General features: G+C 38.9%; 1 protein-coding gene across 3 annotated transcripts in view; it reads left to right on the forward strand.

Moving 5' to 3' along the window:
* Positions 1-22,700, forward strand: part of RNF182 (ring finger protein 182) — a 203,573-nt gene extending 180,873 nt beyond the window's left edge. For 2 of the 3 annotated variants that reach the window (XM_078393494.1, XM_020798605.3), the window contains exon 2: positions 16,967-22,700. In XM_078393494.1, the coding sequence (XP_078249620.1) occupies positions 17,207-17,947 (741 nt within the window). In that variant the 5' untranslated portion in view covers positions 16,967-17,206 and the 3' untranslated portion in view covers positions 17,948-22,700. Of the gene's footprint in view, positions 1-57; positions 251-16,966 lie in introns of those variants that run through there. The other variant, XM_020798606.3, reaches the window with a different exon arrangement.
* The last annotated feature ends 735 nt before the right edge of the window (positions 22,701-23,435 follow it).

The raw sequence follows: 23,435 nt of genomic DNA on the forward strand, positions 1-23,435 counted from the left end.
CACACGCACACACAGACACAGACACACACACTCTCACTCTCACTCACTCACTCACACACACACACACACACACACACAGAGCCCACATTTGGGTCGTGCTGTCGTTTTTATTACGGTCCCCGGGATCACCTCTCCAAAAGGTGGGGGGTGAGGGGAGAGGCAGAGGCGCGCCTGAGGAGGCTCCTGCAACAACAACCCCATAAACATCCTCTTCTGCTGTCTCATTACTCACAGATCTCAGAGGGTCCAAGTGAGTGTCAGGGGGTAATACGGAGAGAAGTTGGATTTTGGGGGTGGGGTGGGATGGGGAGACCAGGGCAGCCCCACTCCGTGGAAATAAATGGGAACAAGTGACATGGATCGAAGTGGAGGCAAAGATTATTCAGTAACACCTGGGGAAAGTTTTCGTTATCTGGGCTGCGGGGGGGGGGTCCACAGGAATGGGAAGTTTATAGTTCAGTATGTCATGGGGGGCACTAGTTTTCATCAGTGGCAAAACTCCCTTTCCTTTCAATAGAGTTGGACTGCACTCTGTTTTCTGAAATGTTGGCTCCAACCCCTTATATATACTTAGAGGAAACCCATTCCAATCAGTGGAGGCTTAGGTTACTGATTATTAACGCAGGTCTTTGTTGATTTCACTGAGTCTGTTTTAAGTGGGGCTCGGTGTGGCTCCAGTAATTTATAGAGATGTTGCAGGGTTGTTGGACATGATAGAGCAAAAAAAAAGGGGTGGGTGGGAATGTCTGATCTGTTGTCTGTTATGACCTTGCTTCACAGAGGTGTGGAAATAATAGAAAACAAGTGACTGCTTTCTTAATGAGAGTCACTTTCTTCTAGTAGACTAAAAGTACTGGCAATCTGTCTAATGATACTCTTACAGGGAACTGAGACGACTTCTTCCATTTTCTTTTCCTGAGCTTCAGAAAGTGGGATTAACAGCAGCTAGCACTGGTGCTGCTGCTGCTTTTTTTGAGGAGGAGATGTTTGCTTTTTTATGTAAAAAATCTCTGCTGACAGATGTCTGATTGGGTTTGGGATTAAATATATGCATTTGGAAATGTTATTGGAAACAGCCTTATATCCTTAAATATAATCCTTATTTTAAAAGGTATGAGGTTGTCTTAAATGGCTATCAGTCTCTGACAGACTTGGAGGGAAGAACTTTATATGTGAATACTATCTTTTAGTCATTTAGGGGAAACTGGGTTTGTCTGTTCAGTGGCAAAAAACCGAGCCATTTTCAAGTTTTTACAGGTCTACAGTGCAAATTATAGCTGAATTAACATTTAGTTAACATTAATTTGACATTTTAATTAACATCTCATCTTGTAGTACAGTCAGTGTTAACATTTAACATTGGTACTGCTTACTGCTATGAAAATTCTGGTGCGCCTAATAATCAGCTGAAAAGGAATAATTTGGTAATTCACTGGAGCAGTTCTTAAGCAGTTTTATTTTACTTTTCAAATTTGCAAACTTTCAAAGAGAGTATAGGACTAAAGGTTTGTTGTTAGAGTGGTCATCCAGACCAGATGGGCGGGATATAAATCAAATAAATAAATAAATAGTAAAGGTCAACACAGAACCCAGAATTTAGGCAACTGCAACAAGATTCATAGTTCAAGAATGCATAATTACCATTTTTTTCTAAGTTTCCGTATGTTGAACAGCAGTGTAACTTGCACCAATTCAGAAAGTGAAGGCTTTCTCACATGAAGATGCTGTGATGTGAAAACATTTCATCTGTTGAATATTTGTTTCTCATGTAGCTGATAGAGTCCCAGCCTGCTTCTGAAAAGTTAGCAAACTATTTTTATTTTGTCTAGTAGCATATGTATGAGATGTACTGCAATTTTATACATGTCTATTTGGGAGTTGTTGTACTGTGTGCCATCAGGTTGGGACTAACAGGGTTTTCAAGGTAAGTGAGCTTCGCTGGCTGAGCAGGAATTCATACTCAGACCTCCTGAGTCCTAGTCCATCACTCTATTTTTTTTTTTTTTTTTTTTTTGGACTTATATACCACCCCATAGCGCTACAAGCACTCTCCGGGCGGTTTACAATTTTAATTATACAGGCTACACATTGCCCCCCCCAGCAAGCTGGGTACTCATTTTACCGACCTCGGAAGGATGGAAGGCTGAGTCAACCTTGAGCCGGCTACCTGGGATTTGAACCCCAGGTCGTGAGCACAGTTTTAGCTGCAATCCACTATTCAGGAGTAAATCCCATTATATTCACAGGATAAATTTACATATGTCAGTGGCTTAAAATGTCATGTATCCTACTGTGTCACTTCACTCCGAAGTAAATATATATGTGATTACAGTCTGAGGTTTCCTTTGAAGGAATTATTATTGGAGTGTACGCAGGAGCATATCCTAATTTCAAACTGTCGTATCCTTCTCTCAAATTTATAGAAAATAAAATATGAAATAGTGAGTTTTATGAGAATACAGTACTGTAAAACACTCTTTGGGATTGGCTTTATGCAATACTTAGTGTCAAAATATTTTCCTTTTATTGTCTACTAGGGACTCAGCTGGGTTTTTTTGTTTTGTTTTGTTTTGTTTTTGAAAAAGCACTGTCATTCTCAATACCTGATGGTTATTATGTAGCACTTTGACACCTTTTGTATTTTTGAAATTCATTGCACCAGTCAGTCACCTGTATTACTAGGTTAGTAGAAAGAGTTATTATGTTGCTAGATCATTTTCTAAGAGCTATGATAAATAAAAGGTATATATCTGGCCATGAAAAATCAGTTCAATTTATATATTTTCAATGAGTCACAGATGTCCACATGAGCATGGCACAAAAAAGAGGAAATACAGTATTTGAACCTAACACGGAATTGACATTAGAAGTCATCCTTGTACACAAAAGAAAGCCCCCAACTTTGTATGTTAATGGCCCAATGTTATGCTTTCTTTACTCATATCTAAGTTCTATTCCAATCCCAAAGAAGGGCAGTGCCAAACAATGTTCCAACTACCGTACAATTGCACTCATTTCACACGCTAGCAAGGTTATGCTCAAAATCTTACAAGGTAGGCTTCAGCAATACGTGGACCGAGGATTCCCAGAAGTACAAGCTGGATTTCGAAGGGGCAGAGGAACTAGAGACCAAATTGCTAACATGCACTGGATTATGGAGAAAGCCAGAGGATTCCAGAGAAACATCTACTTTTGCTTCATTGACTACACAAAAGCCTTTGACTGTGTGGGCCACAACAAACTATGGCAAGTTCTTAAAGAAATGGGAGTACCTGAATACCTTATCTGTCTCCTGAGAAATCTATACGTGGGACAGGAAGCAACAGCTAGAACTGGATATGAAACAACTGATTGGTTCAAAATTGGAAAAGGAGTATGACAAGGCTGTATGTTGTCCCCCTGTTTATTTAACTTCTATGCAGAATACATCATGCGAAAGGCTGGACTGGATGAATCCCAAACTGGAATTAGGATTGCCAGAAGAAATATCAACAACTTTAGAGATGTAGATCAGTGGTTCTTAACCTTTGTTACTCGGATGTTTTTGAACTGCAACTCCCAGAAACCCCAGCCAGCACAGTTGGTGGTGAAGGCTTCTGGGAGTTGCAGTCCAAAACTCCTGAGTAACCCAAGGTTAAGAACCAGTGATGATACCACTCTGATGGCAGAAAGTGAGGAGGAATTAAAGAACCTCTTGATGAGAGTGAAAGAGGAGAGTGCAAAAAATGGTCTGAAGCTCCACATAAAAAAACTAAGATCATGGCCAGGGGCCCCATCACCTCCTGGAAAATAGAAGGGGAAGATATGGAGGCAGTGACAGAGTTTACCTTCCTGGGCTGCATGATCACTGCAGATGGTGACAGCAGCAACGAAATTAAAAGACGCCTGCTTCTAATAAAAGGGTGCAATGTTTGCATATATAGTGAAATAATTGCTTGTTACTATCAGGAAACTAATACAGTACGGTCTCCAAACTTTTCACCGTGAGGTCCACATCATAATTTCCCACATTTTCGAGGGGCAAAGGAACATACGTGTATGCCTGCCCACCTACATGGATGCATGCTGGGCCGGATAAAAAGGCAAGGCAGGCCAGATGTGACCCGCCAGCCGTGGTTTGGAGATCCCTGGTATAGCGGATAATACTGTCCTTATGAAACCCAAACGTGAACACCATGCTCAAAATATCTTACAGTATCTTTACCATTTATTATTGTACACTGTGTAATCCACTGAAATTACATAAACTACAGTCTAACATATATTTTAAAAAACATTCTAAAGCCTTTTTTCCTCATCCAGTTGTCCTCTTAAGAGTGAGAAGAAGAGGCATGCCTTTCAAAATTCAGTGAGGATGGAGCAGCAGTTGGAATACAGTATAATGTCTCAAATACATTTTCCTGAAGGTTTAGGTGCCTATCAGTAGCAACTTAAGATACTTACAGACATTTGCCAGGGTCCCCTTAGAGATAGTGATTTCATTGTTACTATGATACCCTGAGGAGATTTAACAGGAGGTGTGTTGGAGAAATCTCCTGTGGCCATTAAAGATGTTCTGAAAAGTAGTTACTTCTGAAGTTTAATGATGTAGCAATAACAAGGCATCAACAAACACCTCAACCATGATGCTATTCATACATACTTTCCAAGTGTCCATGTGTGAAAATGCTGTTTGTTCTGATTTCATATCTGAAATAATTTGTTCTTTGTTAAACCTAGATATCCCATAAATTCAATGGTATCTCTTATTGTAAAAAATTGTCCTTGTTTTTTTTAAAAAAATAATCCTGTGCCAGAAGGGCCCCACTTTGCTGAATATTACATGCCTACAGAAGACTGTAGGGACGTGTTGGCGCTGTGGGTTAAACCGCAGAAGCCTCTATGCTGTAAGGTCTGTAGATCTTCAGCTGTAAGATCGAATCCACGTGACAGAGTGAGCACCCGTCACTTGTCCCAGCTCCTGCCAACTTAGCGGTTCGAAAGCATGCAAATGAGAGTAGATAAATAGGGACCACCTCGGTAGGAAGGTAACAGCGTTCCGTGTCTAAGTCACACTGGCCATGTGACCACGGAAGATTGTCTTCGGACAAACGCTGGCTCTGTGGCTTGGAAACTGGGATGAGCACTGCCCCCTAGAGTCGAACACGACTGGACAAAAATTGTCAAGGTGAATCTTTTCCTTACAGAAGACTGTGTAGTCTGTGTCCTGACATTTTGATCTGATAAACTTGATTGTAAAAATCAGAGTGTACTTGAGCATTTAACTCTTATTTTTCTTAGGAGCTACTGCCAAGAAGAACTGACTGGACAGTAGCACATATTCACATCTTTCTCTCACATCTTTCTCCAAGAGGATGATAACCTGAGCTGATTCTGTGATTTATAAAGATTGGCTTTCTGTCGCACCAGACTTGTAGCACAATTTTTAAATTGAGAGAAACAATTTCTAGATGTTTTGAGGTGTACAGCCCATAGGTCATGAATCACTACTATGTTGCATTTTGACATAAAGTGGGTAGCAAAAGCAGCACTCCAAGCACACATATACTAAAAATAATAATAATTAAAAAGTGGGTACTAAACAAGGGTCCCAGGTCAGAAAATGTCAACTACTATTAACTGACATAAAATACCTTGAATTGCAAAGTACTAGGGCATATATTTTTTAAATAAATAGACAAGATAAAATGTAGGGAGAGCAGTGTTGTGGGCATTTCTGGGTGTGCAGAAGAGATCATTGAATACATTTTGATTTAATATCTTCTGGCATGAAGAATATGGCATTAAGAATATGGCCCGACTTATAGGATTAGAGCCCAGGTTAATAAGTGGTATTTCTGGTTGAACAATGATACTTTGGAAAGCCCCAAGAAAACTTGAAAACATTGAAGGGCAAAGCACTATTTTTGCTATTCTGAATGTGTGCATGAAATATATGCAGGCTCCATAAAATTTTTAAATATGCAAGCTGGGGCAAGTGTATATATCCCATGTCCTGAGCACTATTTCCAGTTGTATCTCCTTCATTTTGCTGTATCCACATACAGGGCAGATTGGGAGGCCATAAATAATTAATAATTAATTTAAGCTAATTTAAAGTTTCCTGCTCCTCCTCTGTTTCAGTCAAAATGTATTCAAGGGTTCCTAGGGTTCCCTTTTTCCTGGGAAGCCTTTGGGAGCGCTGGGACAGTGGGGGAGGGGGAAGCTTTTAATAGTCAAAATTTGCCACCAGATGACCACCACTTAATAAGTATTTTTCTGCATCCCAATCTAGTTTATGCTGGTGTAATTGTGCCAACAGGATTTTGGCCATAGAAACAGGATGGAAGCATAAATAACAGATAGCTTGTGATTAGAAGAGAGAATTCTTGATCTAATGAAAATATGTGAGCACACAGCAGGAATTTCTGCTAAATCACCTAATTTGCAAATTACCTTGCTTTGTGTTCAAGGCTTATAATAATATCTCATGCTGTCAGGTTGATTCTGACTTATGGGAATCCTTTCCAGGGCTTCCAATATTTTTGAAATCTGATTTAGCAAATGTAGTAAGCTAAAGTGCTTTTATCTCTAATCATTGGCCACATTTTTATGATGGGGCTGTTTTACCTGGGTTTTTTAAACTAACATTTGATTTTACTCTTTTTTAAAAAATTGTAAGCTGCCTTGAGTGCTGTCTTTTAGTGGTAAGGTGGGATAAAAATGTAATAAACAAATAATGAAAACAATACTAGATAATACATATATTTCTGCTCTACGGGAAATAGATTGCAAGTGAAAAGTCCTAAGAGGAAACTTTATTTCATTCTTTTCACCCAATATATATGCAAAATGGAGTAGAAATAAATGAAAGTTTCTACCATGTATGTTCCTCCACATGAGGTGAAATTTGATAGGATCCTAGCACTAGATCTGAGGCTTCAAGACTTTTGTATGCTTTTACTGTTCTTATATCAGTGCCTGAGTTGAAAAAGAATGCCCAATCCACAATTGAGAGAATGATAGTGATAATGTCTCAGCAAAATAGTGCACGTCTCAGTAGTTTCTCAGTGACTTTTCCCAGAGTATTGGGCCTCATAACAAAAAGCACAAACTGAACCCTGTGGAAATGGGGAAATAAATCTGTAGAGAAGAAAAAGAGTTGCCGATTATACTTTTTTAGATCTTGTTAGACAGAGATTAATAAAACTGATGTTTGAATTGTTCTTGTAGGAAATGTGTGTGGGGTTGAGTATTATTGAGAGAGATTCATCTGTGGCCACTGCTAGGGAAGGTAATGTTGTATAGCCGTGCTTTGTCTTGAGAGCTTCAGTGTTGTGGAAGAATTTGGTTATGTAGGAATGGCCCAAGACATATTGCCATCCAAGCGCGCCCTTAACTCACTGAAGTCAAGGTATCTAATCCACAAGGCCAACCAAATTATTTTGGCATTTGAGGCAGAAAATCCCACAAGTACCTCTCTCTATCCCTGACAGTAAAATATAGTAACACTATAGGAATGCCTAATGGTAAGATCAGCCCTGTAGTTAAGAAAGCCTATATTTTCTGAAAAATAATCCAAGAGTATAATGTTCTAACCAATTCATTTTTTCAGAACACTAGGCGTGTGATGAATGAAGTGGTGGCAACACATTATTCATGATCTCAGCAAAAAGCAATCTTGACAAAGCTGTGGGGGAAAGACTTCATACAGTAATATCACAGCATTCTCCTTACCCTAACTCTGCGTACCAATTGCATGAGCCATCTAGTATTGCTACTGTTTAGGCACCACTTGTGATGTACCTCTTTCCTGCTTTTCTCATTGACATTTGGATGGTACTGATTGATTAACTGTGCTGACAGGAAGAGACATACAGTATTGATAAGTTTGAGGTTGAGCAGAGTTAGTTTTGCTCTTTTTCTTTTGTTTTCTTTTGTTTTGCACTCCTGTTCATTTAAATAGTTGAGCAGCAAGGTGAAATTTAGTTCATGAAGCTTTACCCCTAACTGCACATACATTCTAAGAAAACCTTCACCAATGACATCAGTGTGCTACATGGTCCTGAAAAGGGAAGTATTTGTAAGAAATCCTTGCGGAAGGAATTGTTCTTGGACTATAAATTATCCTTGCACATTATGCTGATAGAATATTAGATTTGTGACTCCTTTTGATTCAGTGCTATTCATAAAGTGTAAACATATCATGTTGAGAGTAAATTTAGGTATTATTCTGTTTTGGGCACTAAATTTAGGCTTGCTTCGTGATGCTGTCATGCACAGAAAGAACTCTTTGCATGTAGATGTTTATTTGTCACTGCAATTTTTTATTAAAAAGTGATCAGAAAGGGGCTACCAGCCAGACTTCTCAGATACTGTATTTCACCTCATGTGATAAATTATGCCTTTTGTGCATTTTTAACAGACAAGAAAAAAAACCAACTATCATAAGATCTAACATTAACTTCTACATATAAATCCACATATGAACCATATATAAAATGTATTCAGAAAGGTGGAATGGAGTAGCAGGAAGAATGCTATCTACAGAGAACAGCACAGTGTTTCACAAGACAGTCATAGGAGTTTTAGCACAAAAAACATGTTTGCTAGACAGATTAAAGATGTTGAAAACTGAAATTTACACATATACCTCTCAACACTTGTAGGCCTATAATATTTCAAGGCTGACATATAGTTTTATTTTTTATTTATATTATATTTTAAAAATATATAATATAATTATGTCACGTGTGAACAAATGAACAAACACATATTTGTATTCCATTCATTATATTTACAGTATATTCCACCTTTCCTCTAACATGGCTCTCTTATATTATCATAACAAGAGTTCTATGAGGTAAATCAGGTTGAGAAAGTATGACTGGTCCAAGATGGTCCAATGACTTTCATGGCCAATTGTGGATTTGAACCCAGGTCTTTTGAGTCTGTACAAGGTTCTCTCTAAGCCAAGTATACGGGCAGGCGCACATGACTCCATTTCCCTCCACACAGTTCCCTCCGTGCAGCAATTGTGGTTTTGTTCCTTGGATTCTGGTCGCGATGGAGCCCTGTGGGCAGGCAGTGGGGCAGAGTCATGTGTGCGCACAGGGGTGAAGTCACATCCGAGAGAGGCAGAGCCCCGCCCATTGAGGCTGAAAATTAGAGGGTACATTGTGTCTGTGTGAAACACACTAGCTATCAGTTGTACATAGTGTGACTGATACTACAGTATGTATCTTGAGATGTATAAGAATATACATACTAGCATGTATGAAATTATAATTTGACAATATTTTTGTCATCTTATTTCTAATTTCCCTCTTAATGCCTCTGTCTCAGATGTATTTACTGCTGATGCATTGGATTAAAAAAGTATTGTAGAACAGAGTGCTGGTTTAGAACTACGCTAAGTCCCCATGGACAACCTATCTGCCTCCAAAGTATTTGTTGTTGACTTCAACAATGCATTTTGTTGATTTAATTCATACTAGAAGTATTAGTCATGACACAAACTAAATGAAAATGTGGTCATTTTCTCATTTGAAATTACCTGAAGCCCAGGAAAGCTTATGCTTTAAAGAAAATCCTTTAAGGTGCCACAGAACTTTATTCTTTCCAGCAGTTCTTTAAATCCCAAAATAGCAGTCACAGCCAAGCTCATCTCAATCTCTGGTGACTTTTCTTGGGATCTTATGTCCCAATTTGCTTCACTGCTTCTAATCCACCACAATGCTTTTAAGTGGGTAATAAGGAATTCTACCAGAGATATAGGTGGGATGTCTGTTAGGTTTTATGGTTTCTCTTAGGGTTTATAGTAGTGTGCAGAAATCCACATATCATCCAGCTATATGCAAGCAGAGGTAATAGGAACATACAGTACAGTATAACCTTTTATTCACAAGTCTGTAACAGGGTCATAAATCATAACTGCTTGTACAGTCTGCAAAAACTGTTACATTTGTATCTAGTCATGAATATTTCCAGGAGATCTGTGCTTCCTGTGGGTAGAGCCAGCCTATGTTGCCCTAGGCTTCCAGAGCATCCCAGAAGGGAACAGGAAACTACGTTTGATTATTTTCTATCCGGAAAACCCTGAAAAGGGTCACTATAAGTATTGACTTCACGGCACATGATTATATTATATATTATATATTTGTCTGTGTTGAAATAATAAGAAAATATAATGCACTGGAAATTAAATGCAGTTCTGCTCATAAAAATATGAATGTAATAAGAAATAAAAAAATAATAGTGCATGTGGTTGTGATTCACAATACGAATTAAATATACAGCATGTTCATATTATGTGTGCTTTTTGAAGAAGATAAATTCCCAGGCAAAGTCCAGAGGAATACGCAGTTGGATTCATACACACAAAATATATAGAGAAAGATTTTTCTTTAAACAAACGACACAGAGGAAGGAATTGTGGGAAGGACAGAATATGTTTTAATACCTAAAACACATATGAACTCACAAAATAAATAAATTTGAAAGGTAATGGGAGAATTGGTCTAAACTCTAAAGGTTGCAGGAGTCACATTAACAAAGCTGAAGACACATAGTTAACTCAGATTGCTCTTAGATCACGGTCAACGCAACTATATTCTTAGAGGTCTGATACTAACACTTTTAATCCTGACCATATTTAGAATAATAGAAGGTTACATTGCTTTTTTAAAAATCTATTTAATTCAGGTTTAGGTTCTTTTGATTTGCTGTAAAATTGGGTGACTCCATGACACATGTGTAAGAGTGGATTAACTTTACAGGGAATTGTGTATAAAGTCTGTATTTTTCACATCTCCACATCTGTTTTAATTCTTATAGGAGTGCAATGCCACTGGCATAGATTTCATCTTTCAAAATTGTGCATAACTGACATTTATAGAAAATATACAAGCTGCTTCATAAGTACAGTAATTAGATGTGAAGCCGTAGTGGTTTATCCAATACAAATTCTGTTGCAAAGTTAGGTGGGTGAGGATGATTGCACAAGTGTTTTTCATACTTTGGGGAAGTAGCTTGTGTGCATGGGAAGGTGATCCATTTGAGGCTTTTGTAAGTGCTAGTGTTTGCTGTGGTTGTCTTTCTAGAAATACTTTTGCACACCCATTACTGAGTCCTTATGAATTTCAGATACTTGCAACCCCTTCCTTTGCCTTGTATATAACCACTGGATATTATAGAGCTAAACACTGCATAGTTTTAAAAAGTAATTTTTTAATTTTCATTCAAAAATTTGTATTAGTAACCTTAAATTTTCTTGATCTTGAAATTTAGTGAGGAATTTGTGCTCCTCACAATATTTCCTCAGAATGTGCATTGTGCTTCAATCAAAACTATCCATTTCCCCCTATCTGTAGTTGGCATCAGACTGAACAGGTTTTACTGTTCACCTTTCCTAGCCTATTTCCAGGAAAGTGGGCATACAGTTGCAGCTTTATGCATCAATGGTATGGATATTATTAGGTGAGGAGCTGGCAACTGATTAAAAACAAGATTAAAGGCTTTTAAACAATTATGACAATCTACGGTCTTCTGTATTGTACTAAACTGGTATTCGGAAAACACATGCAGATTGAAAATTAACTGATATAAAATGCCATGTAATGTTATAAAATGCATAATTCACATACTTTTTTTGACTTCTTGAGTATTAGAACATCATTTATTGGGAAAGGAGGCAGCAATGTGCTTCATCCAATTTGCACAGAAGGTGCAAAATAGAAGTGAGCACTTTTAAGGGCAAGAAGAACCAGTATGGTGTAGTGCATAGAATAATTAATTAGAATTCAGGATGCTATAGTTCAAATCTCTATTCAGCCATGGAACCGCCATGTGGGGGAGGCATTTTAAAACTACTCTTTAAATATCTCACATTCTCTGAAACACTGTTAGGGCCATTGTAAGTCAATTGTGACTTGATGGCACACAACATATTTTAAAGCTATAAGACTTAGACATTTTGATGGGATCCTACTCCAATATGGTAATGATTTATCTAACTAATTATTTTATTTCTATTAAATACATGTAACAAATAATATCATTAATTGGGAGCATTTGTGGTAAGTGTACAGGGGGGAAATTGTGAAAGTGACAAAAATGTTAGTGCATTGCTATTAATGAATTCCAAAAATGCACATCTTCGAGCAATTGACAGGAATAACTCATGACCCTGGGAGAGGTTACCCAAAATTTTGCAGTTCTTCCCTAGCCCTGGTGCCAGACCACATCTGTCACTATGCTGCTGAAGAATACACCTAATAATGCCACTGCAGTTAAATGACGACAGGAAGCGTGGAGGTTTGGGTATGTGATACCGAGTACAATATACTGGCATCCATATTTTGTAGAGGATAGATTACTGTGATCTGGCAACTTCTGTTTTCACATATGAGTTAATCACTGAGACTATTAACTGACCTGTGTTAACTGATTGTGTCAAGTGACCCACACAACACATAAATGTAATAATACTTCTAAGTGGTCAGACTTCTTGTCGTAGATGATCTCAGATGCATACTGTATTTGGTTCATAGTCTGAGATTTAAAAGATAATTAAACATTCAAAAGATTGGCCAGAAATACTAAATTTCCTTACAAACAGAAACTGAAACCAACTTCCCAAGTACATTGAGCTGCAGTCTTGTATGCATTCATCTACTATGGTAAATTTCATTGCATTCCATTGTTGTACTTCCTCCTGGATAGAGAGGTATATGACTGAATGTCAAATTGCAGAATAAACCATGAGAGATACTAGTGCACATTGTGGTTCACCCAGTTAAATTGTTGGGTGTCAAAAGGCCACCATAGTCTGAGCCTAAGAAGCCATTTGGTTAAACTGTCCTTCAGTCCATGACACTGTAGAAGGGTTTTTATTCTGCAAAGATTCTGCCTCTCAGTTGAATAAAGAGACCTATTGTTTCCACAGGAAGGCCTTTTTGCTTCAGTCAACAGGATAGCCTGAGCTTCTGATTGTTGCTATTCTTCCTTTCCTAATGCACAAGATCATCACTTTCCTTTTTCCTGATGCCTGAAAAATCCCATCTCAGCATTAATTTGATCACTGCAACACTCCAACAATCCTGGGACCAGTGAAGCAGCCCTTTTATCTTCTCATCTTCATCAGCATTTTAGATGATTTAGAACAGTTCTTAAAAAGTCCAAGAAAATTACCTAATGTACTTTCATCTGCCCCCAGTGTTAAGAACTGTTCATTCACCTGTCCAGTTCAAAATACATGTGCATTGTTAGAAACTTTGCTGTACATTTGAGGTAAAGGATGAATATGCTGCACAAATATTTGGGTCCTTTTAAGGATAAAGGAGGAGTTTAAAAAATAAAATAAAATAAATATTTTCTAAATATTTTTATTTTTATTTGTATGAATGCTTCTTTTGTGCAAAGCAATCATTGCCTTTTATTATTTCCACATGTGATTTTATTTCACAGTTTGCCTACTGCAAAAAAAACTGCTGGATAGCTGAGTAGTTTGTTGGTTTTTAATATTCATATCTGATCATAAACAGAAATCACATGGATCTCTAATCTGTGTATGAATTAAAATCAAGGGGGACTTTGCCATTGGCTTCAAAAGAGTGACCCATGAATCTGATGTTTGTTGTGTTTGCCTTAATTTATGAATTCAAATAGTCAGTCTGTTAATAAACAGCCATTTTAAAAAAGTCATTCCTCAACAGATATATTGCATGTGCATCTGTGAAAAACATCAAATGGATTTGAAACTGGTTAAAGTAAGCCCAATTTACATTTCAGACTTTCCTGTAACATGCCCTATTAACGTCTAGAACAGTGATGGCGAACCTATGGCACGGGTGCCACAGCTGGCACATGGAGCCCTTCTGGCATGCGAGCCATAGGTCGCTAATCCCCCTGCCCTCCCTGCACAGCCAAACCTCATGAGGCAGCTGGGATTCCCCCTTCCGCTGCCACTTCCAGGTCCTCTGGGTCCGTCGCCATGATCCCCCTTTAAACCGCACTTCCAGTTCTGGGTCCTCCAGGTTTGTCACCATGATTCCCCCATAAACTGCCACTTCCGGTTCCAGTCTTCCGAGTCTGGGTCCGTTGCCACCTGCTGTTCCCCCCCCCCCATTTTGGGCACAGGAGCCCAAAAAGGTTCACCACCACTGGTCTAGAATATCATGAGCAGTATGAATTGTATCATTAGTGATGACATTACATTTCCTCAAGTGCAATATTTGAGAAGCAGGGAAATGATCAGGATGTAAATTTCTCAAGGACTGGGCTTTTTACTCCTTTGTAAGACTCCTGTCCCCTGAAATCAGCAAAAAGCAAAATAAATTATGCAAAATATATTTGTGCTTATTCTAAAATATACAGCTGCCTATTCACAGCTAATTAAAAATGAATAGTTGTACGTTTGTTTAATTTGACTACAGAACTCAACTGTTCATGGTGCAGGGAAAAAGTTTTCCCAATCTCCAGAAATCTCAGACCTTCTGCATCATTGAAGATTCTGTTAGGGTCACCATATTACAGTTCTCCAAATCTGAGCAATTTATTTGCATATTATGCAAATCATGGATTATACTGGCAGGATAGTTCAACAAATTAGGTATCTTGTTAGGCATCTGGCTGTGGAGCCAGAGGTTGGGAATTCGATTCCTTACTGTGCCTCCAGGGAAAAGAACCAGCCAGTGTGGCCTTAGGCAAGTTGCACAGTCCTGAGAGGCCCTCAGAAAACGACACTGTGAAACCACTTCTGAGCATTTTCTACCTAGAAAACACTGAAAATGGTTGTCTGAAATAATGTGTTATCTAATCCTATTGGGAGGAGCACTGGGTCACATTTTGGAGACAAAGGTGGGATATAAATCTAATTGAAGAATAAAACAAGACAGAACAAATTACTTTCTTTCAAGGTCAAGGTCAACACCTTGCATCATCAGGCAGCTATGAGAACCCAGTCTCCAAAGAGGGCTCACGACTGGACCAAGTCCTTGAGGCAGCCAGGCCCAGGAGTGGCTTCTGTTTTCTTTAACCACAATGCCACAGGGTCAAGCTTTCTCAGAGACATACTGTAGTAGGCAATGTGCCAGGTGGCTGAGGTTACAGTGTTTCTGCCTGCTCGCAGTACTCTCATTCTCATAAACTAAACCAGAGAGGGCATCAGTATTAGAAAAGGCACAGCAGAGGGCTTTTAACCAAGAGCCCACCTTGCTTCTGCTGCCAAAGTACTTGATGTGATGTGACACCACTGGTAGTAATATCATAAGCTATCACTAGCACTTATCAAATGATTGAAAATACATCTGTGAACATGCTGTTTATAGTTTAAGGTTTCTTACCACAAGTATTGTATCTCCTCCATTTATTTTGGAGACAGTAACAGAAATGATCAATGAGTTTTCACCAGCCTAATGCCAATAGAGCATTCTAAGAAAGCACAAGGAGTTGTCCTATAAATATAAGAGAATTAGTATTTTAAAAATTAAACTGGCCTTCACATGCATTTGTTCACCCAGCAGTATCTGGAGGGAAAGATGGGAAGTAGGACCAGTCTATCAAGCCTGCTGACAGACCATCTCCATTTGGCTCCTCCTTTCCCTGAAATGTTCTCATTGGAGCTGATTGTTATAAAAACATAATGATTTTAAGAACTGGTGCCTAAGTTTGCTAGCTTTTTTGTTCCCTTCCCCTCTTACCTTTTCCTTGTCCCCCCTTTTTTTTCTTTTGCTATAATTATTATAAGTTTTGTGCCATCGAATGTCTTGTTTCTTTCCCCCCCTCTTTTCTTGTAAACCACTCTTGCAGCCTTGTTTTGATGAATATCAGAGTTTAAATGATGTAATTAAATGAATACAGAAATACATAACATATAGTACAGACTTGAGAATTGTGGATTTAACTCTCACCTACTGTTTATTGCTATTGAATCCTGCTGTAATCAGGTACTACTCCTTTAGATGGAGGAAGTAAAATTACAAGAACATGAAACTTGCTACTTCAAATTTTCTTATATGTATATCTTAGGTGTGAAATAGTAGATATAGTAGTGGGCCTCAGCCAGAACTAAATTAAAATATGTACTGCACCATAAAGCTAACTGATGGCCTCGTGGCAGGTAACACTTCTTAGGGCAAAAGTAGACATTATAGACAGTATGACATAGTGCTGGAGAGCTGCTAATGGCGACTTATTCAAAAATCTTGACACTTCAAAGTAAACCCTTGCTTAAATTCTGGGGATCAGAAAACAAAGCAAGCTAATTTGCAAACTTCAGGAGGTTAGAAGAGCATCTGTTGTTGTGACTTTCACAAACAGCCCTTAAAGATTTTCTTTTTCTAAAAATAGCTTATCTGTAACCTCTATTTCTACCCTTAGTGTAATTTAGCCTTACAGAATTACTGTAGTAGCAACTCCTATAAGCTACTTAGAAAAATAGGTAATAGTGTGATCCTACACATATATTCTGAAAAAAATGGAAGCATTGGGGGTTTCTTTGGGACAATAGTTCCCTGAATTCCTTAGCCAATATGACAACTGAAAAAAGTAACTTTTCAGGTTCTATTCAGAAGTAAGTCCAATTCAGGTAATGGTGTTTACTCTCAGGTAAGGTAAAGGTAAATGTTCCCCTTGACAAATTATCCAGTTGTGTCCGACTCTAGGGGGCAGTGCTCATCCCCGTTTCTAAGCCATAGAGCCAGTGTTTGTCTGTAGACAGTTTCTGTAGTCATGTGGCCAGAATGACTAGACACCGAACGCCGGTACCTTCCCACCGCGGTGGTACCTATTTATCTACTCGCATTTACATGCTTTCAAACTCCTAGGTTGGCAGGAGCTGGGACAAGTGATGGGAGGTAGACATATATATGATTAACCCTAATGTACAAAATGTAGTATCTCATTGACTCCAGATGCACATGATACTGAATGAAATAGTTAATAGAGACTTGATATGAATTCATCTATCTTTTTTGTTTCCCTCTAGCAACAATATATCATTATTTTGTACATGGTTCTATGCAACTTATTGAAAGACAAAGCAGATAGTGATGGAGAGATGCTATTAATGAAGATGGTGGACGCTTCCTCCCCAGCTGAATGACCTGAGTGATGTGATGATCAGAAAGAAGCTCCAAAACTGTAGCTTATTAAAAAGAAAGAAAGAAAGAAAAAAGGACCAGTGTTTGGCTGACGTCATCAGGAGTCTAAAGTGCAGTAAAAAGAAATGACCAGTCTACTGCCAGAGGATACTGTGGAGTCCCAGGGCTCAGATGAGCTTGAATGCAAGATCTGTTACAACCGCTATAACTTGAGGCAAAGAAAACCTAAAGTACTAGGGTGTTGCCACAGAGTATGTGCCAAATGCCTTTGCAAGATCATAGATTTTGGGGACTCTCCTCAGGGAGTCGTTGTGTGCCCATTCTGCAGGTTTGAGACCTGTCTTCCTGATGATGAGGTTAGTAGTCTTCCTGATGACAATAACATCCTGATAAATTTGGCTTATGGGGGAAAGGTGAAGAAGTGCCTGCCAGACAATCCAACTGAACTCCTGCTGACTCCCAAAAGGCTGGCCTCTCTTGTTAGCCCTTCACATACTTCCTCCAACTGTCTAGTAATAACTATTATGGAAGTGCAGAGGGAGAGCCCCCCAACACTGAACTCAACCCCTGTTGTGGAATTCTACAGGCCCACAAGCTTTGACTCGGTTGCATCTGTGCCCCACAACTGGACAGTGTGGAACTGTACCTCCTTGATCTTCCAGACTTCGATTCGAGTCCTAGTTTGGTTGCTGGGCTTGCTATATTTTAGTTCCTTGCCTTTAGGGATTTACTTACTGGTATCAAAGAAAGTTACCCTTGGGGTAGTCTTTGTTAGTCTCGTTCCCTCGAGTCTTGTTATTCTCATGGTTTATGGCTTTTGCCAGTGTATATGCCATGAGTTTCTGGATTGTATGTCTTCTTCTTAGCAACAGATGTAATCAAATAAGCAATGACATGTGAAATTGCCATAGGTATAGCATAATAATCATATGCATTTCTTTTGTGTTCTTATTTTATTACTTTTCTCCATCAAATAGAAATACTGACTAGTTTTGGACTCCCTTATTATTTTTGAAAGTACTAAAATGTCTTGTTTTTTCTGCTGTGTCCTGTTCTGTAGATAATAGATTGGGGAGGGGTATTTTAAAAATGTGAGACAAGAACAGTTTATCTAGATGCTTGTTGGTATATTGTAAGAACACTTTACTTTCCAAAGGATAATTAATATAGTGCAAATGAGCTTCCTAGTATTATTTCAGATAGAGATACCTGTTGTGTTAAACTGTATCCAATAGTCACTGAGTAATATTGCTTCAGAATTTAATCATCTGGAACCCTCTGTTGCATATATCCCACTGAAATTGTGCAAGAACAGAGATTTAACAGCAAAACTAAAAATTTCCTAGAGGTTCTGCATGTTTCACAATGGATTGTGCTTCTGGTCCTTAAAATGCAGAGAGAAAACTTGTGAGAGATCTGATAGCTTCCATAGCTGCAAGACAAGGGGTTGTTCTTTATATCCAAACCAATTAAGTAGATAGAAGATTGCAAAGTGTAGCACTAGTTATCCTAAAACATGCTCCACAAAAAGACAACCATGTCCACTGCTAAGATTTCTTCCCAAATGTGTGTATCTGTGGTTGATTACAATCATTACAAAGCCCTGTTTATGACAAAAAATCATTTCTTTATGCAGAAATTGATTTCTGCAGGAGTGGTTTTTTTTCCTTCTATAAGAAAAATTTAGCTGTATCCAAAAGAATCTGTTGAACAAGGCAACTTCCTGTTTTCATGGTTTTATTGTGGGTTTTATTGTGACAAATTGTTTGTGCAAGGACTTAAGTATCTGTGTGCTCCTCCTCCTCCACTATGGCAACCTTTGTGCATAGCTGAGTTAAAAACAAAGAAAAATTACACACAGCAATATAAGGTAGCAAGTAATGATAATGGTGCAGATATTGGTGGTGGTGATAATGATGATGAAAGTTGAAGTTAGGCATGAATTTTAATGGGAGAGTGTAGGAGATAGTTTGAGTTTATTGTCTTATGGACATCATTGGGTCTTAAAATTGCTTAGGTTTATGTGGACTCTTACATGATTATTAGGATTTAGAATTGTAATATTTTATAAAGTAAGCACCCAAAGGTCTAATGAAATTCTAGTTTTATTCATTTTTAATAAGTAGCATTAAAATTATATTCCTTACAACTAATACATTGCTGCTACTTTAAAATGCTCTTGGCAAAGCATGTGTAGTCAGATGAAGTGGCATGACTAGCAGCAGTAAAACACAAAGTGTAACTAATTACATGACCCAAAAATGGGTCATCCAAGAAAAATATTTTATAATATCCGTAATATTTGTATACTTTGTATGTGTATGTGTTACAAGATTTATATATTTGTAGGGAACTCACATTTGGGATGTCCAAATAAATGGGTTCTTGACACAGGACAAAATGAAGATAAATGACTACCACCTCTGTAAATGTTTGCGTGCTGTGCTCATAGTCATATCTGATATTTCTTCCAGTCTTTGTGTAACCTGTCAATTTTTAAAGCAGTACTATTGATATGATGCCTTATTTTATATGCTCTAAGATGTGCCTTGTCTAATATGTACTCAAAGCCAATTCACATATACTGTATATAATTTCCACTCAAAAGTTAGTAATACTTAAATTTTATAGTGTTCCGTTCAAATGTTTAAAATATAGGCTCTTGCAAGAGCTCCCAAGGTCAGTACTGTTGCTATATTATAGACTGGGGCAATTAATTGAAACTGAGAGGACAATGAGTTCCCTAAAGCCATCTTGTCAGTTTGCTTTGTGAGCTGTTCTTTTGTTCACCGTGACCCAAATAATTTCTGAAACATTATTTTAGAGCAGTTAATGCAAAATATGGCCATTATTTTCATATATATACTGGAATATTCCATGTAAGAGCTCGCTCTTATCAGTGAGCTCATCTTGTGTCTTTGCAACCTGGGGGATTGGACCTGAATGATATAAAGGTCTGTGGTAGTAGTCACAACATTTCAGTGGCAGTGGCAGTGCCAGCAGCCAAAAGAGCATGGTGTGCCTCCCCAAGATGTTGCCCTTCCCTGTTGTAAACAAATCAGAAGCAGGAGACTGTTACCATAGATAGTTATCACAAGCTATTAAAACTGTATAGTTCTTCAGCAATCACTAGCATGCTTGCAGGAAGCCACATAGGTGACACATATTCCCAGTGACTCCAAGAAATACAAGGTGAAGTGTAGGGAATGGAGATTATATAAAGAAAGTCATGGGCAAGAGGAAAAACAAAAGATTTTTTAACAACAACAACAACAATGAAGGCATGGCATATGGTGGAAGGGGTTCCAGATTTTTGGCTATCTCATAGATCTGTGCATTTGCCCCCATGACGACATCACAGCCACTCTCGTTGCACAGGCAGAACTATGCAACAAGATACTGGCTTTACTTTTAAAAATGGTTCTTCTTCGTGGCCTCTGTGAATCCACACAAATGGGTTTAGACTGTGCTGCGCAGAACTCCTCGGCATATTCTAGAGCTTAAAGTAAGTGATTTATAGTATGTTACCCCGTGGCGCTCATGCTCCACCCACCCGTAATGCCTCTGTTCTTTTTTGCCATTGCTGCGATCAGACTTCTTGTGCTACAGCTACCTTTTCTTCAATCTTCTGGTTTTTGATTCTGGTCTATTCTGATTATCCTCTGTATCTCTGGAAATTTCGACCTTGGATTGCCTACGGATTACGATTTTGGACTTTGCTTGTACGTTGTTGTCGCACACAGCCAACTCTTCTGTATGTTCTCCCTAACAAACAGATTTGCCTTCGGGCATGACAGTTTCTCTTGTCTCCACTTCCGCTGCCACCAGAGGAAATCCTCCTTCAATTACCAATTAGGACCACAGAATCAATCGTGTCAAATATAATATTGTTTATTAATAGATTAACATATTTAAGAATCAAGGAAATCATAGATGGAATTTTATTTGGTATTTATTAAACTTCATTTAACTTAGAAATATGCAGGTTACTTTGTATTTAGTTTCAGTCACTTTATAACAGTTGCATTCAGTTCTCTTATACTTTCTTTCCAAGTGTTTCTTTCCAAAACAATTCTTCAAACTACCTAACTCTTTCCCTAACTCCTGACTAACTGTCCTATCTCATCACTAACCGATGCACCTAACTCCTGGCTAACTGAAATCCTAACTCTAACTGAACTCTAACTGTCCTCCATTCTCTTCTTATATTCCCTGGTTCTGCCGTCCTGCACAACCATTGGCTACTGAGTCAGTGTTCCATTGTGATGGACAGGTGTGGTTTCTGGCCTGTCCGTCACAGCTGTCTCCTGGTTTTTGAATTATGGACTGTTTAACGATTCCCGCCTTTGCATTAGGTAAAGGTAAAGGTTCCCCTTGACAATTTTTGTCCAGTCGTGTTCGACTCTAGGGGGCGGTGCTCATCCCCGTTTCCAAGCCATAGAGCCAGCGTTTGTCTGAAGATAATCTTATGTGGTCACATGGCCAGTGCGACTTAGACACGGAACGCTGTTACCTTCCCACCGAAGTGGTCCCTATGTATCTACTTGCATTTGCATGCTTTCGAACCGCTACGTTGGCAGGAGCTGGGACAAGCAACGGGAGCTCACTCCGTCGCATGGATTCGATCTGACGACTGCTTGGTCTTCTGACCCTGCAGCACAGGCTTCTGCGGTTTAGCCCGGAGCGCCACCACATCCCTTTGCATTACAAGACTGATTTCGTACTCGACTGTGATTATTCGGCTTCTGACATACGGGCTGTTTATCAACCTTCTCTTTGAATTCAAATTTTTATTGTAATTATCGGTTGTCATCATTCAGATACTGACCTCAGCATTGAACATCGGACAATTCTTAACGGTTTCTGTGAGTCTTTTTTCCCTTTCCCCTACTCCTATCGAACATCATGTCTTTCCAATCACCATTTATGTATCGACAGACGACAATGAAGTAGCCGACCAGCTGAGCCATATGAACAACCAGACTCACGAGTGGGACCTCAACGATTTCATGTTCTTAATGATCTGTGATCAGTGGGGAATCCTGGCCGTAGACATGTTTGCAAAATCAGTTCAGCATCAAATGCAACATGTTTTGCTCTCAAGCGGGGAGAGGCGGAGCGTTTTTGGGAGATGCTTTCATAGTGGACTGGGAGGACAGTCTCCTCTACCTGTTCCCCCCCCCCCATCCTGCTAATCCAGAGAACACTGATCAGGATTTGCCAGCTAGGAGCCAACGTTATTCTAGTGGCCTCATGGTGGCTTCAACAACCGTGGTTTACCACACTCAGGACCATGGCAGCTGAGTTCCTCAGACTACCTTCTCGTCCACATCTTCTCACACAAGATGCAGGCAACATCTGCAAACCAGACCTGGAGTCACTACACCTCACAGCTTAGAGGATTCTCCCAAGATAAAAGAGGTTTTGGAAAAGGCTAGAAAATCTTCAACTAAACTTTTATATTCCTACAAATGGAATAACTTTCTGAAGTTTGCTGCGTCTAAAAATTTGTTACCTGTTCTGGTGTCCTTGAATACCCTTCTCATCTTTCTACGCCACTTATTTGACCGGGGCTTAGCCCTTTCTATTCTCAAAGTTTATATATCAGCTATATATATATAAATGAATGAATGAATGAATGAATGAATGAATAAATAAATAAATAAATAAATAAATAAATAAATAAATAAATAAATAAATAAATAGTCTCATATCAACCGCTGGGATTAGAAGCATTGTGTTTGTCTTCACACCCAACCTTAAAGATGTTCTTAAAGGGCTTACGCAACATCCAACCACCCGCTCAACCTCCATTACCACAGTGGTCCCTTCAGGTCGTTTTGCGGGCCCTCACTCATCCACCATTCAAGCCTATGGCTTCGTCAGATTTTTTACTCCTCTCCTTCAAGACTTTGTTTTTGGTGGCAATAATTTCTGCAAGGAGAGCAAGTGAACTGGCTGCCCTTCAGGCTGATGCCCCATATCTGCACTTTTTCCCAGACAAGATAACCTTGTGTCCTGACGTCTCCTTTCTTCCCAAAGTTGTATCAAGTTTCCACATTAATCAACCCTTGATTCTTCCAACATTATTTCCTGATCCTTCTTCAGATGTTGAGTGCATGCTCCATTCACTAGATGTTCGTCGTGTGTTGGCGTTTTACACATCTAGAACTGAAGACTTTCGCACTTAGCCCAGGTTGTTTGTTTGCTTCCACGGCTTCCACGGCCCACATGAAGACTTTCCTGCATCTTCGCAGATGATTTTGAGGTGGATTATGTCTGCTATTACATTGGCCTACGAACTGGCTGACAAAGTTCCACCAGAGGCACACTCTACAAGAGACATGGCTACTT

Source organism: Pogona vitticeps, chromosome 4 (assembly GCF_051106095.1).
Source record: "Pogona vitticeps strain Pit_001003342236 chromosome 4, PviZW2.1, whole genome shotgun sequence".
Taxonomy (NCBI): Eukaryota; Metazoa; Chordata; class Lepidosauria; order Squamata; family Agamidae; genus Pogona; species Pogona vitticeps.